Below are 22068 nucleotides of genomic sequence, written 5' to 3' on the forward strand. Positions count from 1 at the left end.
AATTAACAATTATTTTGTTTGTCTGTATACATTGTTAACACTGAATTTATCACCATTGAAAATAAGTTATATCAAAAGTTCAAAATTTTCTAAATCATTATTTTAGGCTACTTAAGATTGTTCCTTTGGAAAACAGTTGTCGAAATTTAATTATTTCCAGCTAGGAAAATTAGTGACCTTGCAAACTGTCGACATAAATTTTCGAATCATTACGGAATTTTCTTACGTGGTTGGTACTGAGAGATTGATTTAAGTTTGAAGCAAATGAGCAGGCTTAATAATTACCTCGAAAACGTAACCAAAAAACGCAAAGAAAAAAATTGCAGCATACAGTTCATGATTCCCCTATTAATAGCCTTTTTATAACTTTGATATATATATATATATATATATATATATATATATATATATATATATATATAAGAAAACTATAAAAAAGTGACTTTTTTATCACAAAATATAAGTGCATTTTTTATCTTTGCCCATTACTTCTCTTGTCTGATTACTTACGCTCATAAAAAGCAGCTGTCAACCGCTGCCATTCTGGCATGACTGAATAGATATAATTGTTTCAGTTTTTAGATAAATCTTTCCTAGACATTAAAACCTCTTTTGCCAAAAATATTAGCGATTTTTTTTAAGTTTACCCGAATTTATTCTTTGTTGTTCCGACCCCACTTGTGGGGGGAGGAACTATATACTCAAATGGGTTTTTTTGTACTGACAATTTTGGCCGATCGATATATTCATCGTAGAGAAATGTGCGTGGTATCATTAAAAAGCTCGTCCAGCGTAGAGTCAGGAATTAAAAAGATTTTTCTGAATTTCGTTTTTTCCGAGGAGTTATCGAGGTTGAAAGTTCTGTGTGAACACAGAACATTTGGCATGCTTCTGTTCACTTTTAGCTTAATTTTCGTTCAAACTTAGATTTTTTTCTAAAAAATATCAATTCAAGACTACATTTCACGCTACTAAATGAAATTTCTAATAGACGCTAGTTTTGGTCTCATGGGTAAGTTTACTATAAAAAACAAAACTCGAATTCTCTTTGAGAGCTGTTTTTTTAGAAAACTTTGCGCGATTTTTTGTTTTTTAAAGTCACTTATAGACTAGTCACTTTCCATATTCAGATTCCGTTAATGACAAACCTCACTTACTGTCAAAGAAAGCCCAAGGAACAAAAAATTCGTTTTCGAGGCGTCGCACTTGTTTGTTTTGGCTTCTACTATGACTTTTCGTAATTTTTAATGAAATTTTGACTTTATTTTTGAGATTTTTACAAAATTTTTGAAGTCCTATAGCTTAAAAAATGTTAACTAAAAGTTTAATAGGCTCCATAATGAGCAGTAAGTGAAGCTATCTCGTGCTTTGATTGGACAGCTAATGGCTGTTAAGACATTAAAAATAATTTTTCGATTTTTTTTGAACATTAACCGAACTTAAACCTATATTTTTTAAGCTCTATCAATTTCAGTAATGAAAGTCTCTCCTTATTTTCTACTGCAACCAAATTAATCTGGATAGTGATTTTGACTTCTAACTATTGGTTTTATGACTTTGATGCCTCGAGTTTTTATAATTTTTTTCAATTTTTTGGATATTCTTTTTCTCATTATTTGGGTTCCTTTTGAAATCCTATGATATTATCATAAAACTAATAGTTCCATTTGTTTAGACAAAACATTCAATGTATCATAGAGAAAGTTTATAGAGAAAAGATTATAGTTTATATGGCTTAGACATTTTCTTCTCTCACTTTTCTTTTTGATTTTTTTCTCCTTTTGCCTGTATTTGTTGGTGTTTTCATAACCATAAGACCTTTTGTGAAGTGTTTTTGATGACTTATGAAAAACAAACATCATAATTTTTTTTCATCGAGGCATAATTTAGCGTTTTTATTGAATTGCTTTGAAAGTTATTGAATTTATTGGCGTTGATATTACGTGTTTTTTGTAAAAATTTCGTGGTTTCGATATACTTGTGCATATTTGTTGATTTTCTGAAGTCATTTTTTTAAACGAAGAAGCATCTCATTGCTGTTAGTAAGTGTTTGAGGATAGAAAGTTTTCATTGAAAAGTTCACTTTTTATTGATTTCGACACTTCTCTCTCTTTTTTTAATTTGCTGTTTTTGACTGTTGCAAAACGCTGAGAGTAGTAGTCGCTCTTTTTGTAGTCCTAGAACACTGAGAGGTCCAATAAGCTTCTAATTGAGGATTGGATAAATGATTTTAATCATTGCAGTCAGTGTATAGCCAATAGCCTTAATGTTTATAATTTTTATTCGTTTTCAAAATTTTTTTAAATAATTTTCCAGTTTTTGTTGTTCTTCTCTATAATGATGTTTTTTTACATATTCGCGTAGTGATGGGATCCCAAACAAGGACCGCGTGAACTTATTTAATTGTTCGGTATAATTTTAGCTGAATTGCCATAGATAATATTTGAAAGACAAACAATGTTCAGATAAAGCTAATAATTTTACTGGCTTCAATAATTTGTTTTTTCGCAATTTGTTTGTTTTATTTAGTTTTCTCCAGCTTTAGTTCTTTTCAATGGCTTAGTTCAAACAAATACAGGTAGTATCGATTTTTTATACTGATACTTTTGTACTGACTTTTTTGTATCTTTATTAAGAAATATATTTGTAAAGGCTAAGGGATTTTGAGACGTACGAAGTTATGAAACGTTTTTAAAAATGTTGATTGATTAATAGCCGCCGTCAGCCTCTCAAAAGGCTATTATTTTACTCGCTCTCCTTTCTTTCATTTGATCACGTTTTTTGTTTCACATAAGTCAGGAATTGCACGTTTGACTTCTGACTTTCCTCACTCACTGTTTCAACTGAATGGTTTCCAAATCCAATGAATCAATGAATTAAGCAAGAAAGTGAATACAGTCAAGGTCAGAAGAGCAAAATCAAAAGAGACGGGATAAACCAAAAAAACCCGATCATTAGGTCATTGAGAATTAGGTTATCAAAGTTCATTAGATTGTTTGCTAGCTGACATTGGTATTATGCTTATTAGCTTTGAGTTTAGAAGCTGAATTAAGTATAGTTTTAGTATCCAACGAAAACTGCTCGCCGAATTAGATAACTTTTTGACATTGAAAAAAGAGATAAAATTAGGTCAAACTATCTCTTCTTTTTTCTGTTTCAATTACGATGTGCATCACGCGCATAAACGGCGGGTGTTTTCCGGCAATCTGCCGGCTGTTTTTTGAATTTATTTAATTCTTAATTTTGTGGACTTAATTACATAGTTAATTTCGTTATTTAATTTTGTGGACTTGTTACATAGTCCCTTTGAGGAAAAATCCCATCTGCTTTGTAGTTAAGAAAGAGTAAACTTGTGTAGCTAATGTTTTCTCTGATTGCATTTTGACGTTGTTACAAGGTCTTTTAAATTAAGATACTTGAAAATTTTTGTTTTGGCTCATTTCGTTGTTTTTTTTTGTTTTTTTTCTCGTAGTCTTCTCATTGGCAGATCTCGTCAGCGCTCTAATGAGGCATGGCTTTAGTTCAATTAGTAGTTTGGGGTTTTTAAAACTCAAAGTTATATTTTTGATTCTCTTTATTTGGTTGACAATTAAGTCAAAAATGTTGATGTGCTCGAGTCGGAACATCATGTGCGAACGCGCATTAACGAGCCTCATTGCTTTCTTATCTTATCAATTAGTCCTATTTAAGGCAGGTCTCATTGGTTCCTAATGGATCCTCAATTAAAACTATTAATTTTTTGCGATTGGCGAGTTTTTAGCTATTGGCTTTGATATCTTTCGCAACTTTTTCTTCGAAAAAATTTAGCAAACGTTTGAGTTTTGCCTTTTTGTTGTTCATTTCATTGTCTTAGCAATTATTTCCGTTAACAACACTTCTTAGCGGCTGGTGCGGCTAAGGCATAAACGGGTCTATTTAGGTACTTGAATTCATAACAGTGGTTTTCTTGGCTTTGACACTATTTTTTTTTCAAAAGAGTAGTTGTGGATTTTTTTACAGTGCGGTCTTTTGTTCATATTTCAGATGATTATTAGCTATTGTTTTTAATTTTCTTTGTTGATGATTTAGATATCAATTATTATTGAAATGTTTTCTATTCAGTTTCTGAAACTTGCCTTTTTTTGCTCTCTTTGTCCTTTTCCCACCAATGAAATTCAAAAATCTTTTTGATTGCAAAATGTTATGCTATGCTGATGTTTACGATTTCATTTTTTTGTGGAGCCTAACTTTTAAAACAAAATAGCTTTTTAAATGTTGTTGTTATTCAATTATGTTCAATTCTTTAAGGCCATTAACTTCAATTTTCTTTCAAATTGTGTTTTTGCTATTTTGGTTCGTCTTTCATTGATTTTGGCAAAGTTAATGTATGGTTTACGCTTTCGAAGTATGCGTTGATTCAATTGTATATTTTTATATTGTTTTCAGATTTTGTTTGTTTTTGAACGGTTAAAAACTTATGCTTTGTTGACTGACAAAGATTCATGTTGCTGGAAAAATGTTATTGTTCAGGTCATTAGTTATTTCAATCTTTCCGTTTGACTTGTTGTGCTATATTCTTTAATTCGATTTACTTTTTGATAAAGTTTTTAGTTCTATACAAGTCACGATATTTACGTTTGACTCTTGACTCTCTCTCTCTCTCTCTCTCTCTCTCACAGTTTCAACTGAATGATTTTTGATTTTCTTGTCTCATTTAAATACGCCATGTAGTGAATACGGTCAAGGTCATAAGAGCAAAATCAAAAGAAAGGGAACAAACCTATGAAGCCCGAACTTTAAGTCAAAGTGCATTAATCTACCAAATTTTATCGGAGTGATTGGTAGCTGGCATTAGCATTAAGCTTAATAGCCTGTTTTAGAAGCTGAATTAGGTATAACATTAGAATCTGGGTGAAACTGCCTAACAAAATTAGAAAAATTTTTGAGACTTAGAAACAAGTTCTGTCAATTTTCAATTTTTTGTTTTTTTTTCTGCTTAAACCGTGATGTGCGTAAAGTGGGTCAACAGCTGCTATTCTTTGTCTATTTTCTGGCTATGTTAATGAGAAATCTTGATACAAATTATGATAGTTGAAAAATGCTGTATGATTAATGTTGAGTTTCAACGAGGTTTCCACAGACCAACTTAATTTTGGTGCCAAATGATAGTCAGCCTGAGAATTGTGTAGCTAGTCCGTGAAATCATTGATAAACATAGAACAAAGATTATGTGAGATGATCCGTACAAAATTTTTAAATGTTTTTGCCGCTATGTTTCGGAACTGCACTTGTTTTTCATTAAAGTGTCGTGTTGGACTGCTCTGACAACTAAGTTCGTGAAGCTAGAATTACTTTATGAATATTTCACGTGCATCATTTCAACGCTACCGTATTTTCCTAGGAACGCCATGTAATGACTACTCTATAATGCATAACTGTAATTCTGCATCCATCATGCTAATTCAAATTCACAGACCACGCCGTAGTGCCATCTGGCTGCGAAACAATTTAACAAACTAACATCCTCGTTTCAAACTATTTAAAAAACTAACATTGACAGGTATATTTCGATCCACCTTCTAATTTTGACAAATTATGCCATTTTTTTCTACTTCTTTGAGCTGTAATTAATACTGATATTTTAGTACCTGTGGCAAATACGGTGTGTGGAGCTGCGAAGCTCGACCTTGCAAACGATCATGCTCAGTTCTGGGCTATCCCCACTTCGCAACCTTTGATGGAGAATACTACGCCTTGGGTGTGAAGAATGTAGAGCTGCCTCTGTTCGAAGACTCCCTAAAGTCGAACTTCAGAGTGAAATTGATGACTAAGGACAATCCCGAGGCGTCCGTCCCCTGTGATGACACAAATCGGTGCATTTTAAAATAAAAATCTGCTCTCTTATGGTTTTTTTCAATTTAATAAAACTTGAAATACTTTTTCTGAAATCTCTATAAAAATACATGCTAGGGAAACGTCAAGATATGTGCGAACATGTGCATAGGAAACTGCGTGTTTTATCCCTGTAAATCTCAATAGGTCGAACTCTATTTGAAGTCTAAAGTTTTTTTTAAAAAAACTGCTTCAATCTTTATCGCTAGCTATTTATTCACCTGGGTTGAATTGAAAAATGAAAAAAAAAACAATCAAGGTCAAACATGGAAATATTCAACCAGATGCTGCAGTTTGTCATTTTAAATGTTTAGAATGGCGTGTATGCAAGTTGTTGTGCTGGAAGTGTACCCGAACGACTTCACAGCTCCAGTCAGTTTCTCTGTCAAGTTCGAGGGTGACTCAGAAGATGTAGAGTCCAGATCTGAAATGTTAGTTCTTCACACGAAGCTCATCTCTCTTATAGATTTAATGCTAGCTTCAGTTTCGTCGACTTTCTAAAGACGTATAAGCTACAAGTAGGTTCGGCAACTCGCGCTTGCACATCTTGCAGTGATCTCCACATATATCTCTTCTTTGTCAAATGTTAGAAGGTGGAGAGAGAACAACCTAATGTAAACTGTGCATACGATAAGCTTGACATAGCTTGACAAGAAGCTCTACTTGTTCAACATGAGTGGCTTATAAGAGATACCCATGTTCGAGAGCTTTTTTGTTGAAACATGTAAATTACTCAGAATATAACCCTAAGGTTAGATATCTACATGCTTTAAAATGTTATATAAATTAATCAGTATTGTTATTAATACAATAATCCTAAAATTGTGTTGTAGTTGTTCGTTCCTATAGGTAAAAATAGGATTTGAAGGCTCAAATTTGTCTATTAACGGGTACTTTGTTGTGCTGATCGAGCAAAAACTCGATTAAAGCATTTTTAAAGCAAGTTTTATTGTTAAAAGTTCTTATTGAAGAGGGCATTTTGTTCCATTTTTAAACGCTTTTCAAGATCAAAGACTTGTTAATCCACTTCGTTTTCGTTCTCTTTTTTAATAGCCGCCCTCATCTTCTCAGCCGGCTATTATAGCAATCCTATTTATTTACAATTTGAATTGTATTGGGGCGCTGTCTTTTTTTTAAGATCTGTTCACACATTTTCATGATTTTTGAAGTCAAATTGGAGTAGTGATTTTGGTCACGCCGAAACAGGAAATGGAGCGAAAAAGCGAGTGGTTTTGCGGCGTGAACTTTTTTTGCTCTAATTTTAAAGTAGAGTGAGAAAACGGTGTTTGAACAAAAATTCGGTTTGTCAGTAGTGGTTTTTTGTTCACATGCGGCAATTTCACTCTGATTTTTACTGTTTTTTCAATTTTTTGGACCCGCTTTTCTCTAAATGGTTTTCCCAATTCATTCACAGCTCATTCTAGGCCTAAATTTTTTGTTTGAATTAAATTTTAATTTCTCGCTGGTGGTTTTTTTGTTCACATGCGGCATTTTGTCATTGATTTTCTGTTTTTTTTTCATATTTTTTAATCTGATTTCTTAAAAAATGGTTCTCTCAATTCACTCATAGTCCATTCTAAGTCTAGTTTTTCTGTTTAGTCAATTAAAATTCTTTGAATTGTACGTCAGGACTTGTCCTGCTGTTTTTTTACTTCGTCGGATAACAAAATGTTTCGCTTTACCTCATTTTGCCGCCTTTTCAACATTTTGCGTGAAATCTTTTTGACTTCTCTAGGCTAGTTTATCTCTTCTCCCATTCTGCTAACAGTGATTTTGAACATCAGTTGCTCAGCAAAGCAATTCAAAATCAACAGAGTTAGTACAAAAATGGATGTCAGAAATAGAAACGGGATAAACCCATAAAGCCCAATTTTAGATGCCCGCTATTTGAACGTCGTTCCTATAAGTCTTATTTACCATCTTTAATGCTTATTGTTATTGATAGTAGCCCCTGTAGCCTCTCTCTAAGAAACAGAAGTATAATCAACTACGAAATTTCATCAAAATAAATTGGACTTAAAAAAATGTTTTTGTACAAAAATCTTTTTTTTTCAATATCTTCTGTTATTTCAATCCCAATCATGCTTATTGGAATCAACGGCGGCTATTTTTTGGCAATCTGCCGGGTATGTTTATAATAATTTGATTTGTTCTCTTGTTCTGTCTAGCGTTATGGCGACTAGTAAAAATTTTAAACTTTTCGGATATTTCCCAGTTTCTTATATCTGTTTGTAGCTTTATTAGGATAACTTTTGACATAAACAATTCGGCTGACAGGATAGAGCCTTAATGAGAAAATCTGAAGCGCCTTAATGAGAAGAATGGAGTGGTCAAATTTTGTGTCGAAAATCACAAATTTTTATTCCCCAGTTAATTTGCCTGTTGATGCGGTTTATGTTTTTCGCTGTAAGAGTTTGAAGGAATACTCCACTGAAAGAAAAATGAGAGAGCACAACTGACTTGAAAACATTAATTTGCATATAATACCAGTGTCATCCGCAATGTGAACAACACCATTTTCACCTTCCAGTTTTTCAGAAAAATTGTTGACATATATTAAAAAAATAAGAGGTCCTGACACAGTTCCTTGCGGAACACCATAAGTCAAGTTGGTGTAAGGGTTAGCTCACTAAGCTTGCAAGTAAGAAATGCTGCTTCGAATCTAGCACTGGTCCATTTTTACAGCAATTGCACTTACATAGACCCCCAAACACCAAACGCATCCGATCGAGGGAATGAGTTATTCTAAATACTGCATCACTGACTGCGGACTCTTACCTTGTTATTAATTGAACATTTCGGCGCTTAAATAAACGGAACCTCCATCGACATTAAAATTGCAACTTCAGTTCACAAAATAATCCCAGCTGCACATCTGTGCTCTAGAATGTCATTTTGCTTTCATTCAATAATTTAATGCAGCAATCAACAAACATTAGGAAAATTAGAAAATTGGAAGCGCAAAAAATCATTATCTGCAAAGTTTGGACGCAAACAATTAAGTGAACCTCAATCTTCCTATTCTTTAAAATAGAAACCAGAAGTTCATGAACTATGATCTGGGAGCAAAATTGATTTGCCAGAAACTTGCCAGATAGCCACATTTAATTTTGACTGTGAAAGCGAATGCGAGAAAAAAGAGGATATTTCTTAGGCAATCATTGTTTAGGCAATCATTGTTTGATATTATTACAAGGTATCAGCATTGATGGAAACCTAAGCATTGTTTTAGACATAAACTGGAAAACAGTTCCAAAATGTTGTTTCCTGGTAAAAATTGTTTCAATATGATTAAACCAAATTGATTGTCAAAAACGTAACAAAATATACGTACATACTTTACAGTAGCAATCTTCCTGTTAAAAAACATTATTCTGCATTCTTTTCCACAAATAATATATTAACTGGTAGGCGAACGAGACGTAAAATAAAATCAAATTTTCCGGGACCACTGTTTTTTTGCTATTTAAGTGGGAAGTAGATTCCAGGCGGAAATTTGACAAAAGAAAACATTTTCTAAACGTCCAAAATCTGCAGATAACAATCCGCCTTTTGTTATTATTAATTGCTCTTGAACTAAGTTCATTGCAATTATTGTAAATGTGTGTGTCTTTTTATGCAAATTTCATGCCTGACTATTTTGCGCTTTTCTTCTAAAACATTCTTTGACTTCTAAAGTGATTTTTTTCACGCTTTCGTTCTTTACTTTTTGAGTTATCTCTATTGCTCCGAATTAAAGCTTGCTGCTAATGTAAAATCGGATGCAGAATTGTAGAAAATAGTGTTGCATAGCGCAGTGGTCAGTGCGGGTGGTTATGGATAGGTAGGTCAAGGGTTCGAATCCCGGCAGTGGAAAAGTTTTTTGCACCCATAAAGAAAAATTGATCTAGGCTACTGCTACTGAATTAAATTGCCTCGCCAGTCATTCAAGAGCAATTCTTCTGACATTTTTGGTTTGTCCATTTAAGATTTTGTTCTAAATGTGTTTGGCTGTCTTTTTGAAAACCACTGTTATGCAAAATACTTTTTAGGAGCGATTGTTTTCTTAGTTTTTTCATAGTTTTTTTTTACATATTTGCATTTTAATTCACTACGGTAACCTATTATTTAATTCTTGCCATTTCAGAAGTTTATAATTTCAAATGTGGTTGGTGGGAGTAATGAAACGAAAGACGTATAGAACTTTATTTATTCGTTTTTTTTCTTTTCTAATCTGTTATGGCAAATTTAATGAACCCAAATTATTTTTGCGATTTGCGTTGCAAAACCAATGTCAATAACGGCAAATCTGAATGTGCCTTGATATATGAGTCTTTTCATATTTTGTCTTAAAGTTGATTCTTGGTTACCATACCTCCGCGTATTTGGACAAATGTCAACTTAACGATCGCGTTATCCTGTTCTGCAACTGTTGACAAAAATATTCTGGAAGAAATAGCGATTACAAGCAACCGTTCTCAGATTAAGATACAGATATCAGATAATTGAACACAAAATGAAAATGAAAAAAAAAACCAAAAATTTTGTTGGTATTTGTTTTCTCTAGCCAATTAAACTAATTCTTTGCAACTGCTCTATATGAAACACTTAAGCGTACTTTCAAAAAGCCTCGCTGCATAAATTGGATTTATCAATTCTCCAGATAAACAATTTCAAAGGCAGCTTCCCATAAATCTAGTTTTTCTTTAAAAGTTATGGATGTAGTTCATATTTTTGTCTCAGACTAAATATTGCCTAAATAACCCACGATTTTAAAAACACATTTCGACATCGTTTTTTGATCATTTTTGATAAATGAACACCAACTTTTTAATTAAGGAAATTAGGATTATACAAAATCTTGAATTCGAAGATAGGATATGTCGTTGATCTGGAACTATCCAGCTATGTTTAAACTTCGCAACATAAAAAGTTATATTTTGATAGTCATACAAAGAATAATTCGACAGAGCTCAAAAATAGTTAAACCTTGGTTTGCCGTCTTATTTTCTGAAAAATATACCAATAAATATCATATACACTCGACGGCCTTCTAATTATACTACTCAAAAATTATTGTGATAGATATTTCGAGCAGTTAAAATTGACTGGACATAACGTAGTAGGAGTGGCAACACATAGACAATAAAATTTTAGAATTCTACAATTTGTTTTTTAGGCTCTATCTCTATTGAGGAGTTGAAAAAAATGTAATTTGTTTGATTTTCAATGAACGCTAAACATCTTTTCAGTCGATATGAAGTAATCAATGTAAAGAATCTACAAGTTAGAAAAAAAGAGAAAATGATTGAATTTTGAAAAATGTATTAAAAATTGGTAACTTAACTTGATACTCTTTCTATTTTGCAGATTTGACGCGCCTACTCAGGACTGCTACCGCTACGAGATTGTGAGGCCAGGAGGAAACGATGGCTTCTACTATAAACTCATGATATTCTGCAAGAGTCGAGGTCTCATCAGCCTCACATACAACAGAGACACCCACGTACTCGTCACCGCAGACAGCGGATTCGAAGGATCGGTACGTTATGCACATACGCATACACACACACAAACACACACAAACACAAACACTCACACACACACACGCACACACACAAACATAAACACGCGCAGACAATCTCAAACACACACACGCTCAAATATACACCGTCAACCACGATATATATATATATATATATATATATATATATATATATATATATATATATGTGTGTGTGTGTGTGTGTGTGTGTGTGTGTGTGTGTGTCTGTGTCTGTGTGTGTGTGTGTGTGTGTGTGTGTGTGTGTGTGTGTGTGTGTGTGTGTGTGTGTGTGTGTAAACTACAACTTTAGCATACTTATATCCAAGGTTCTTACGAGGAAGGAAAAAGGAACAATCCCTCATTTTATTTTGATGTTATTTATTCATTATGTTGATTGCAGCTGGAGGGTTTGTGCGGTATCTACAATGGCCGGCCTGGTGACGACAGAAGGTTCCGACTGAGCATGGGTAGCTGTGGAAGTGTCGTGGAATGTGCTGCTATGATGATAGGAGAAACAATGCAGTCTTTTGTTCTCAGTGGCCGATACAGCCCACCACATTTGACATGTGGACCGTGAGTTTTATTAAATTTTTACGAACGTAGCAATCGAACTTCTTTTTGCATCTCTACGATAACTTACTTTGTTGATTGGCCTCATATTCGGGTTCTGGCACAATTTTAGCACTACATAAAGACGGAAATGTCTAATAACACATCTTAGAGGGCTATAAAAGTTTCATGATCATGTCAAAACCTTCCCTTACGTTCAGGATAACCAGAACAATTTTTTTTCGCGGTTTGCCTGAGAAGGATCTGCACATGCTCTCGTATGCAGTTTATGAGTAAAAGTCAGGTTAGAAGCACATAAACCTGAAAAAATCAAATCTTCCTGAAAACCAGAAAGGTACCGCCAATTATAGTGACATGAAAACCCACATAAAACGCAATTCTTCTGTCTCAGTTTAACGTATCCTATATGAAGAATTCAGCGAATAAAAATTTAAGGGAAAAATTTCAGATAAGAAACTTTCATACAATAGTTTTCTGTAATAATTTCGCCAAAATCCTATCGAGCGTTAATGAAATTGCTGAAATTGCGATATTTTTTAAAAAGAAGCGGTAGAACATTATGTGGGGGCATGGAAAGTATGTAAGAAATATTTAGAAGGACCTTCTGAACGTGTCTTTATGGTTCTCAAAATTTTCTTAATTAGTTGCTTGGATTCTATTGGTATTCTTAGGCACTTTTTTGCTCAATTAAAATTGCTATCATTGAGAGTTTTAAGTAGCCGAACTCAAAGAAGCAATTAAAATGCACCGAGAATGATTTTTTGTTTACTTGAATTTTCAGTAGTGGTATAAAATAAGCTCTACTTTCATTTATTCACGCCTCCTCTGGAGAAATATGACTCCTCTCTCGTCCCAGCTGAAGCAGGATACAATTGAATCCGCTCCTTGCTGTTGAAGATCAACTCTTTGGATTTTTTAAAATTTTTTATTACCTTCAATAAGTCATTAGTTTCGATTGCTCATCTTACTTCTTGCTCCAATTTCGGTTTTTAGCTAATCGACGATTCGGCTGATGCTGCTCTATTTAATATCTCTCTCATTAGTTTTCCATATTTCATTTTTTACATTACTTTTACGCAATTCTTGTTTCAATTGTTTGCTCAATTAACCTGTTTGTTTTTGATATCAAACTTGTTATTGCTGATAAATTTTTAAACCAATTTTTGAATATCATTAAAAAAAACTTTGTTCATCCAAAGTCTTATATAAATCTGAAGATTAGTATCAGTTTTTTAAAAAAAGAATCTAATTTTTAAAACTCTGAGACTGTTTTCTGAGAAGTTTTGGAACTATTGGTTCAATTTCTTTTCACTTTTCATATTTATAATGCTTCTTTTTGGTTTTTTTCTGGAATTCGATAAGAAAAATTTCATGTCAATCCATTTGATTCAAAAGCACATCGTATCAGTTGCATATTTAATTTTTGAGAAAAGTTCAGATTAAGTTGAAGTCATAGAGTTAAGTTGCAAAAGTTTTATGAATTGCATTAATGAAATTGATAGACGTACCAATATATTAAACTTTTTAGTCATCAAATCACAATTGCGCGCAATGAAAGTACACTATGGTACCAAATAATGACGTACAGCGCATTTTGTGCTCTCTATATGTTACTTTTGCTCAGACGTTCAATATGCGCTAAAGCGTGAAAAATACGTGAAGTCTTCAAAAATTAAGATTTTCCACGTTGTTGCGATTCGAATTGTCTGATTTTCACGGACGAAATCCAAAACAACTCAGTGTAAAATCAATAACTAGTAACAACGTGCATGCAGACTATATAAAAAAGTAACAGGCTCAAAGCGTCTCCAGCGAAGGAACTGTGCAAGCTAACAGTTCTAGTTGTTTTTGGAAATTTCAAAAAAAGGCAGTTTCAAACCCTACTTTTCAATAAGGTGATGTTCCTGTGAATCAATTGAAGATTGTCAGCAATTTGTTCAACGAAAAAGAGCGGCAGGTACCGGAATGGTTAGCAAATAGTCCCAATCTGAATTCATTTCAATATTTATTTAACGACTAAGAAAATACCGTTTTGTTTGAAAAAATTTGGAGGAAAATGTGTCAGAAAAGACTCAGTTGTCTTTAGAAACATCTGGTTGACGTTTTAAAAAGCTGAAAACGTATTTTTTCGTTACCAGAGTTTTGATTTCAACTCAAAGTGCTGTATTATTTGATGTGTGTGGTGCTTTTTATAAAGAAAGTTAGGTGCATGTAACTTTCTGGTACCATAGTGAATCTCACCGCTAATAGTGGACAAATTCTATCACTCCTCCTTTGGTTTAAAATCTATGGTTTTTGATACGATGAGCATGTTGTATTTAATGTCCTGAGAAATCACGCCAAGATAACTGAAATTTTTCAGCCAACAAATCCCAAATAAGTTTTTTTGAGTTCACATTAATCAAAATTTTTAGTTAAATTACAGTGCTGGTTAATATGGTATTTTTTTCTTCCGCTCAAATTTACTTAAAGTCTATATTTTGGCATCTATGCTTGCTGAGACGACACCATTCTTTATTGCACGTCGAAACATAAGGCAATTTTTGACATTTATGAATGCCAATATTTTATTTTAAAAAAACTACATTTATGTGCAATTTCTCTAGACGTCTGGACGAGCCTCTGAATGTGGACAAGCTCTCGGGAGACCAATCAGGTCACACTTACGATTTGCGAATCCAGTCCTGTCTGAAGATGAAGTCAGACAAGAACACAGTGGCCCTCCAGTTCTTCAAGTGCCTCAATGACTACGTAGACCCTCTTCTCTACATTGGAGTGTGTCAACATGATCTCTGCAGAGCTGGAAGTGGATCTGATGAGAGTACGTGTTTTTGTGCTTTTATAAGACTATGATACTGGCCAAGACGCGAATTTTGACTTGCAATTCTGGCCAAGACATGCACAAGCCTGACAAGCGTAAAAAGCGACGTGATCATGGTTCTGAATCAAGGCTCATATCTAAACTTGCATTTAGACAGTACTGAAATTGACTTGGTGTTAGATCGGGGTCCATTCTATGAACGGAGATTTGAAAAAAACCTTTTTCCTAATTTTGTAGCAGAAAATAGGGAACTTTCGAGCTCAGATATGTCAACAATCTCTTATGCACAATTTAACTTTGGTTATTTTTTCAACCTTCTAACATTTTAGCTGATCTCGTGAACAAAGCCGAGTGCCACGCTTTCGATGCATACGTTCTCACTGCTCTAAATAAGATGGCAGCCTCCGAAGGCCACAATAAAGTGAAGGAATGCGTTGGATATCTGGGAGGTCAATCGTGGCAGGAGAAAATGGGCATGGATTACTGCTGTGAGTACCTTGATTGAATTATTCCAAATTAATTAATCAGATCTGACACCCCCTTCCTAAACTAAGTGGTCCAGTAATCACAATATTTGCGCACTCTGGACACACGCGCTGTTTTTGCGCACAGTAACGTGCTATACAAAAGTCGGATCTTTTCCGTTTGTGCCCCCCAGCTTCGTGGGCGCATATTATTTGCACCCCCAGACGCACGTGCCATATTTTAACATAATGATTTATTATGTAATGACACGTGCTCTGTAACTGGGGGGTGCATAACGTACAGGGGGGGAGGGGGGAGCACAAACGGAAAAGATCCCAAAAGTCATAATTTGCAGCTGGACAATAATTTGCTACTTTTTAAAATATGGGTTACCACCAAAGATAAAACCTTATGCAAATTTCTGATAATTAAGATCTCATAAGATTGCATGACGTTATAATTTACGTAAAAGTCTGTCTAAGAATTATGGTTGAATAAAATTGAATTGTGTTTTATAAACAGTGGCGTCTAAGTCATGTGCCCATCCGACAGTGTACAAGACATCGATCGATCTGTGCAAGTTCGGTTCCTGTGAGGAGATCAGCACTTTCCACAGCAACCACACCTACATGGCATTCTGTGACAGGACAGTGCAGGATGGCTGTGAGTGTGGAAACGAAGAGTACTACGTATATGCCGACAGCAGCACCGATCCGGTGAGCAACTTTTTGTCGCACTACTGGAAAATGGTTATCAATTACTTCTCGTTTCCCCAAGTTGAGGTGCTCGTTAATGATCAGACGCATCAGGATGATAATCAGCCAAGATCGGATTTTAGATTTTTTTTTTAAAGAAATGCGGTTTTATCTCGTTTCTAGGCAAACTCATCCATGCAACAATCAGCCACCATCCTTGCTAGTTTCTGCCTCGTTTTTAAAACGTGGCTTCTTTTTACCTCTTTTTTAGGCAGCCTATCTGTACAATATTCCTAAAAACTTAAATGTGACATACTAAATTATAACATTGTAATTTCATTTTCGCCACAATTTTTTTTGAAGCAGAATATTCTTTTTAATAGCCGCCGTCATCTTCTCAGCCGGCTATTAAAGCGCTCCTATTTTTTTTACAATTCAAAGAATTTGAATTGTATTGGTGCGCTGTGTTTTTTTTTAAAGATGTGGTCACACATTTTTCAATGACTTTGATCTTTCAAAACGGGATAAAGGGGTAAAGCCCAGCGGGTTTAAGTTTCATTAGAGGCCAAAAGTGGACGTTAGTAGTCCTTCAAGTGCTTAGAGTGTTGCAGCTGCTGTGATGGCCTCAATTGAAGGTAAAAAGGTCATTTTTAGGAGTTTTTGGGCTCAAAATGGTGCAGTTTTTCATGTTTTTTGTGATTTTTTTAAGTTTTTTTGCTTGATTAGTCTAAGGTTTAAGTTTTTAAACGTTGATGAAGGCCTTTTTCGAGAAAAAATTACTTGTTATGGCCAGTTTATGAGCTATATGTTCTGGTACTACAAACGCAAACACACAAAATGATACTAGTTTGTCATTTTTTTCGGTTTTTCACCTTCATGGGCCAGGAAATCTCCTTTAAGGTTTGATAATAGGTCACTGCATAGTTTCTAGTAACAATGGAGGGGTTTTCAACATTTTAATGTCTCGAATTTTAGCATTTTTTTTTTATAAGATTTGCAATTTTTTTAGGTTTCTTAAAATTTTTGTCAGTTTTTGATATTTGTCCATTCTCAAGTGCCAGGAAACCTATTCCACGGTCTGAAAACAGTTACTACATAGTTGTTTGTTTTAATGGATTTGTTTTCAACAGTTTTACCTTTCGAATTTTGAAAAAATTTTTGATGAAACTTGCAAGTTTTTTAAGTTTTTTTCAAGACATTTGCCTTTTATTCAGTTTTTCTTGCCTGAGTAGCCAAATAACACCATACAGGATTTGACTTTTTGTTATTAAATAGTTGCCTGGGGGTAATTGGATGATTTTCAACATTCTAATAGAACGAATTTCTGTTTTTTGAAATATGATATTTTTTATAAAAATTATTGCCTATCGATGTTTGAACCAATTATTTTTTTAAGAATTGGAATTCACTGGATAGCCTCTAGAGACACTAGAATCATTTTTCAAGAAATGATTCCTAAGATATTAATGTCAGGATTTTCAGCAACATTTCATTAAAATTTCGATTGATATTTTTAGTTTGTGAAAATTTTCGAGTTAATCGATCTTCACGGGCCAATGAAATTTTTCAGGCCTTGCAGATATAATACTGCACCGATTTCAGAAACAAATTTTGGGTTTGAACATATTTTTGAATTAGGTATATTTAAAGGGGTCAAATTTTCCCTTAGGGGTAAAAGATTCCAAGTTTTATCAAGGATTATATATTTGTTTAGTTTGTTTGATTGTTTGTATCTCAATTTTTTGAGATGATTTTGTTTGTGTTTTGGCTGGCATCGTTGAATTGATCTGCTGTTCAGGTAAAGTAAAACTTAGTTTTTCATTCAATTCTTTGAATTGTATTTCAGGACTTGTCCTGCTATGTTTTTTTACTTCGTCGAACTTTTCTTCGCTTTAAGATTTTGCCGCTTTTTCAGCATTTTGCGTGAAATCTTTTTGACTTCTTTAGGCTAGTTTCTCTCTTCTCTCATTCTGCTAAAAGTGAATTTGAACATCAGTTGCTCAGCAAAACAATTCAAAATGAACGGTGTCAGAATAAAAAATTGAAGTCAGAAATAGAAGCGGGATAAACCCATAAAGCCCAATTTTAGATGCCCGCTATTTGAACGTCGTTCCTATAAGTCTTTGTTACCATCTCTTATGCTTATTTGTATTGATAGTAGCCCCTGTAGCCTCTCTCTAAGAAACAGAAGTATGTTCAACTACGAAAAGCCATCAACAATAAATTGGACTTAAAAAATGTTTTGTACAAAAATCTTTTAGGTATACTTTGACTAGTGAACTCCTCCAAGTAATAAAAAAAGCATTTTTAATTCAGAGGCAAAAAGAAAAAGAAGTGAGCACAAAATCAATTTTGCACTTTTTGGCATCAATGTCTTTGAAATCATAAACTACTGATTACAATCCAAAGAACGGACCTGAAAAAAGCCATTTTAAACCAGAGGAGAAACAAAAAAGAAAAAACACAAAATATAGAAATCATTTCTTACCTAAATACATAAATTTATACAATGAAAACTGCTAGGAAAAAAGTTACTTGCTTTTTGAGTGCCACCAAAAACTCAGATGATACAGATCTTTAGAAAAACCTAAGGAAGAGTCAAAATAACTTTTGCCATGGAAGAAACAGGAGCAAAAAAGAGAAAGCGACAGAAGAAAATGAGAAATTCGTTTAATTATCTTTTTTTGTTGCCTTGTTTTGGTGTTGATAATCACAAAACCATTAAATGGCGCCACAAAATGAAAAATAGACCGTGGCTTACCTACTAACGGATCACTTAGTAAAAAAATAGAATCTTAAAAACTGAAAGTTTGTACAAGCGCCTTTTTCACACAGACACACAATCACTCACTCACACACACGCACACACACACACACACACACACACACACACACGCACACACACACACACACACACACACACACACACACACACCCAAACACACACACACACACACACACACACGCACACACACACACACACACACACACACACACACGCACACACACACACACACACACACACACACGCACACACAGGCACACACACACACACACACTCAGACACACACACACACACACACACACACACACACACTCACACACACACACACACACACACACACACACCTATCCACTCATCAACCAATTATTGATTTTTTTAAATTACTTTTTTCCCCGTAAAAAGTAAAAATGAATTCTTGTTTTCTTGAAAAGTATGCCAAATTTTAAAATTTTACTTCATCAGATCGTTTCAGTTCCATATAGCTTTTGTGAATAATACCACTTTTAATTCTCTATGCAGAAGAGGAACGGGCTCTTAGGAAGAATCCGGCTCTTAGGCACAAAGTTCGCGCTTAGGCACATAAGTAAATTTCCTCGCCACCAAAAAGTTGGAGTTGGAATAAAAAATACCGGTTAGAAACAATCTATAAGTTTATCTTTTGGTGCTAAGTTTTTTTTCAGCGAGGGTCGTGTTCTTTAGATATTCTGTTGATTACTTGTTATTTGTTTGAATCGCTTTTGTTTATTTCAGCCTGTTCTGTCTTGTTTACCCGCGGAGGACTGTCCCTGTAGAGGACCGAATGGAACAGACGTGCAAAGTGGAACTGCGTGGAGGGTCGGAAATGTATTGACATAGTTAGTTAATAGAAATACTTTTCATTTTTATCAAACATTTGTCGTAGTTATATAAAAAAGGCGTTTCACTAATATGCGTTTGCACATAATGTTCTGACCCAGCTCATCCATTTTTGTGGTATAAACATCTACTAAATGAGGAACAGATAGAAAAACCCCAAAAATTATTTTTCAAAAAAAATGTGTATCAAAAAAATCGCCTAAAACGCAAATAACCGAGTAGAGTAAAAAAAAGCTGCATTAGACTGATGAGATCACCCTTTAATAAAAAAGCAAGTCAAGACGAACAACAAAATCAAACAACAATAACAACAAACAATAATTACATCTAAAACTTATGTCCAATTTTCTTAAAAAATAAAGAAATTTATTAACATGGGGAAGATAGCGTCAGATAGAACTAAAACTAAACAAAATAACTTGTAGTACACTGGAAAAGATATGGAACGACTCTATAATAAGGCGCGGTAACATTTAGACAAAGATGAACAAAAAAACTTGCAAAGTTAAAAAATTAGCTTATAATTTTAAAAACAATTAATTTCAAAGTAATGAAAACCATCAAATAGCAATTGAAAAGATCTAACAGTTTTATGATCACATAGGCCTCTTGCCTCTACAGTAGGGCATTAGAACCTGTCATCATTGAAGTTTTTGTGGTTACAAAAAGAACAACAAACAGACACAACAAACAAAAATTCGGTTAAAAGCTTGCAAGAAAATGCTGTCGAAGCCGTAAAGCCAAATCTTGCGCCTCAAAATATGTTCAATTGAGCCTTCCGCGAACGCTAATTGCGTGGTATGCGACCTCTCGTGAAAAAAGAAATGTAATAATTAGACCAAAAAGAGAAAAATATTGCAAAATTCAGTGGTATTTTATTTTTTCGAAAGTAATTTTTTTAAAGACATGAAAGCCTTTATCTACAAAAAGAAATAACTAAATAGGTTCGTTTACTCGTCCAAAGGAAGCACTTATGACCTGTTATTATTCATAGTACGCCTTATGTCTACAAAAAAGTCAAATTGAGACAAAAATCGAAAAATAGTTGCTTAAATTTTTTGAAAGAACGGGTGTCGAAGCCAGTAAATTCATAACGAATTCTATAAAAATATTAGATTTTGTACACTTGTATGACGATATTTTTGTCATATTTGACCTGTAATTAGCGATACTTGGTAACAAATAGACAAAACTGCAAAGTTATAGAGTGTTTCTTTTTTTGGTTTTGATAATAATTGTTTCCAAAGTCACTAAGACCATCCGCTACCTGCTCAAATCCAAATATAGGCTCGTTTAATCCTTCATAAAAAACAATAAGACCTGTCGTTATCCAGGAAACTTCATGTGACTAAAAAGACGGAGTGAAAACGAGAGTTAAAGACAAATACAAAATTATCAATTAAGTTCTTTGAGAAAGTGGAGTCGAAGCCGTTAAAACAATAATCTATGCCTTTCATTATTTAATTGAGCCTTATTTTGAACGCCAAGTACAAAATATCTGAATTGTCAATAATATGGTAATATGACAAACGGGAAAAACCGTGAAAAATGGGTCAATGCCTAAAAATAAAATAAGATATGAAATCTAGTACTATCAAAGCCAGAAAAACATAACTTAACGCGTAAAACCGCAAAAAGGATTAAATTTCAATTCATTAGAAAAAAATGGAAGAAAAGCCACTCTTTTTTTTGCTGACACTAAGCTACGAGTTGACCAAATTAAGAGGAGAAATATTTGCAAATAGTAGCAAAATACAATGATCCATTATTTATATTTAAAAATAAAACGATTTTAAGTCAAAAGGACCATAATCTTTCAGATAAAGAAACTAAACACATTAATTTGGGAACATTTAGGAAACCAAATGAACCTATTGACAGTGAGCTTTGATTTGAATTGTTCTGTTCTTCAATTAACATAAAGAGATAGACTTTTTAAAAAAAAAGACTGACTGATTACAATCCTGATTTTTTTTGGATTATATGAGTTTTTTAAGGTTTTTGGACCAAAACCAGCCCTGCTGTTTCTGTTTATTCATTAGGAGCACTCATTTGTTTCGAATGTCATATCTCTAGATAATTTGTTAGTGAAAAGATTAAAAGTAAATGCAGCATTTTTGATAATCACGTTTTTGAGTAAAGTTATCAAAGAACGGCAAAAATTTATTTCCAGATTACTCTCAATTGAAATGGAATTAGGACTAGCTCCCTCTGTAGTTTATAAAGATTGTATTAATTGTTTTTGAATGTGCACTTCCGGAAAATTTAAAAAAAAAGTCGACTAAAGTAGCTTTTTTCGTGCAATTTTTGATGATAAGGCTGAATTTTGAAATATTTAGCCAAAAAATATAAATAAAAATAGTCAACAATACATTTTTGCCTTTCAAAACAAAACTAACTTTTCTATTGCTAACAATTTTGGCATTTCTTTTAGCAAAATTGACAAAATTTTTGGCTAAAATTCCGGAAAATGTGAATAAAT

General features: G+C 33.6%; 1 protein-coding gene across 1 annotated transcript in view; it reads left to right on the plus strand.

Moving 5' to 3' along the window:
- LOC142337852 (uncharacterized) overlaps positions 1-22068 on the plus strand; it is a 125311-nt gene that overhangs the window by 30809 nt on the left and 72434 nt on the right. The window contains exons 12-19 of the mRNA XM_075387408.1: positions 5625-5852; positions 6186-6302; positions 11221-11392; positions 11796-11968; positions 14572-14786; positions 15116-15274; positions 15774-15967; positions 19482-19585. Of these exons, the coding sequence (XP_075243523.1) occupies positions 5625-5852; positions 6186-6302; positions 11221-11392; positions 11796-11968; positions 14572-14786; positions 15116-15274; positions 15774-15967; positions 19482-19585 (1362 nt within the window). The remainder of the gene's footprint in view (positions 1-5624; positions 5853-6185; positions 6303-11220; positions 11393-11795; positions 11969-14571; positions 14787-15115; positions 15275-15773; positions 15968-19481; positions 19586-22068) is intronic.

Source organism: Convolutriloba macropyga, chromosome 4, assembly GCF_964194025.1.
Source record: "Convolutriloba macropyga chromosome 4, txConMacr16.3, whole genome shotgun sequence".
In the NCBI taxonomy this organism is placed as follows: domain Eukaryota; kingdom Metazoa; phylum Xenacoelomorpha; order Acoela; family Convolutidae; genus Convolutriloba; species Convolutriloba macropyga.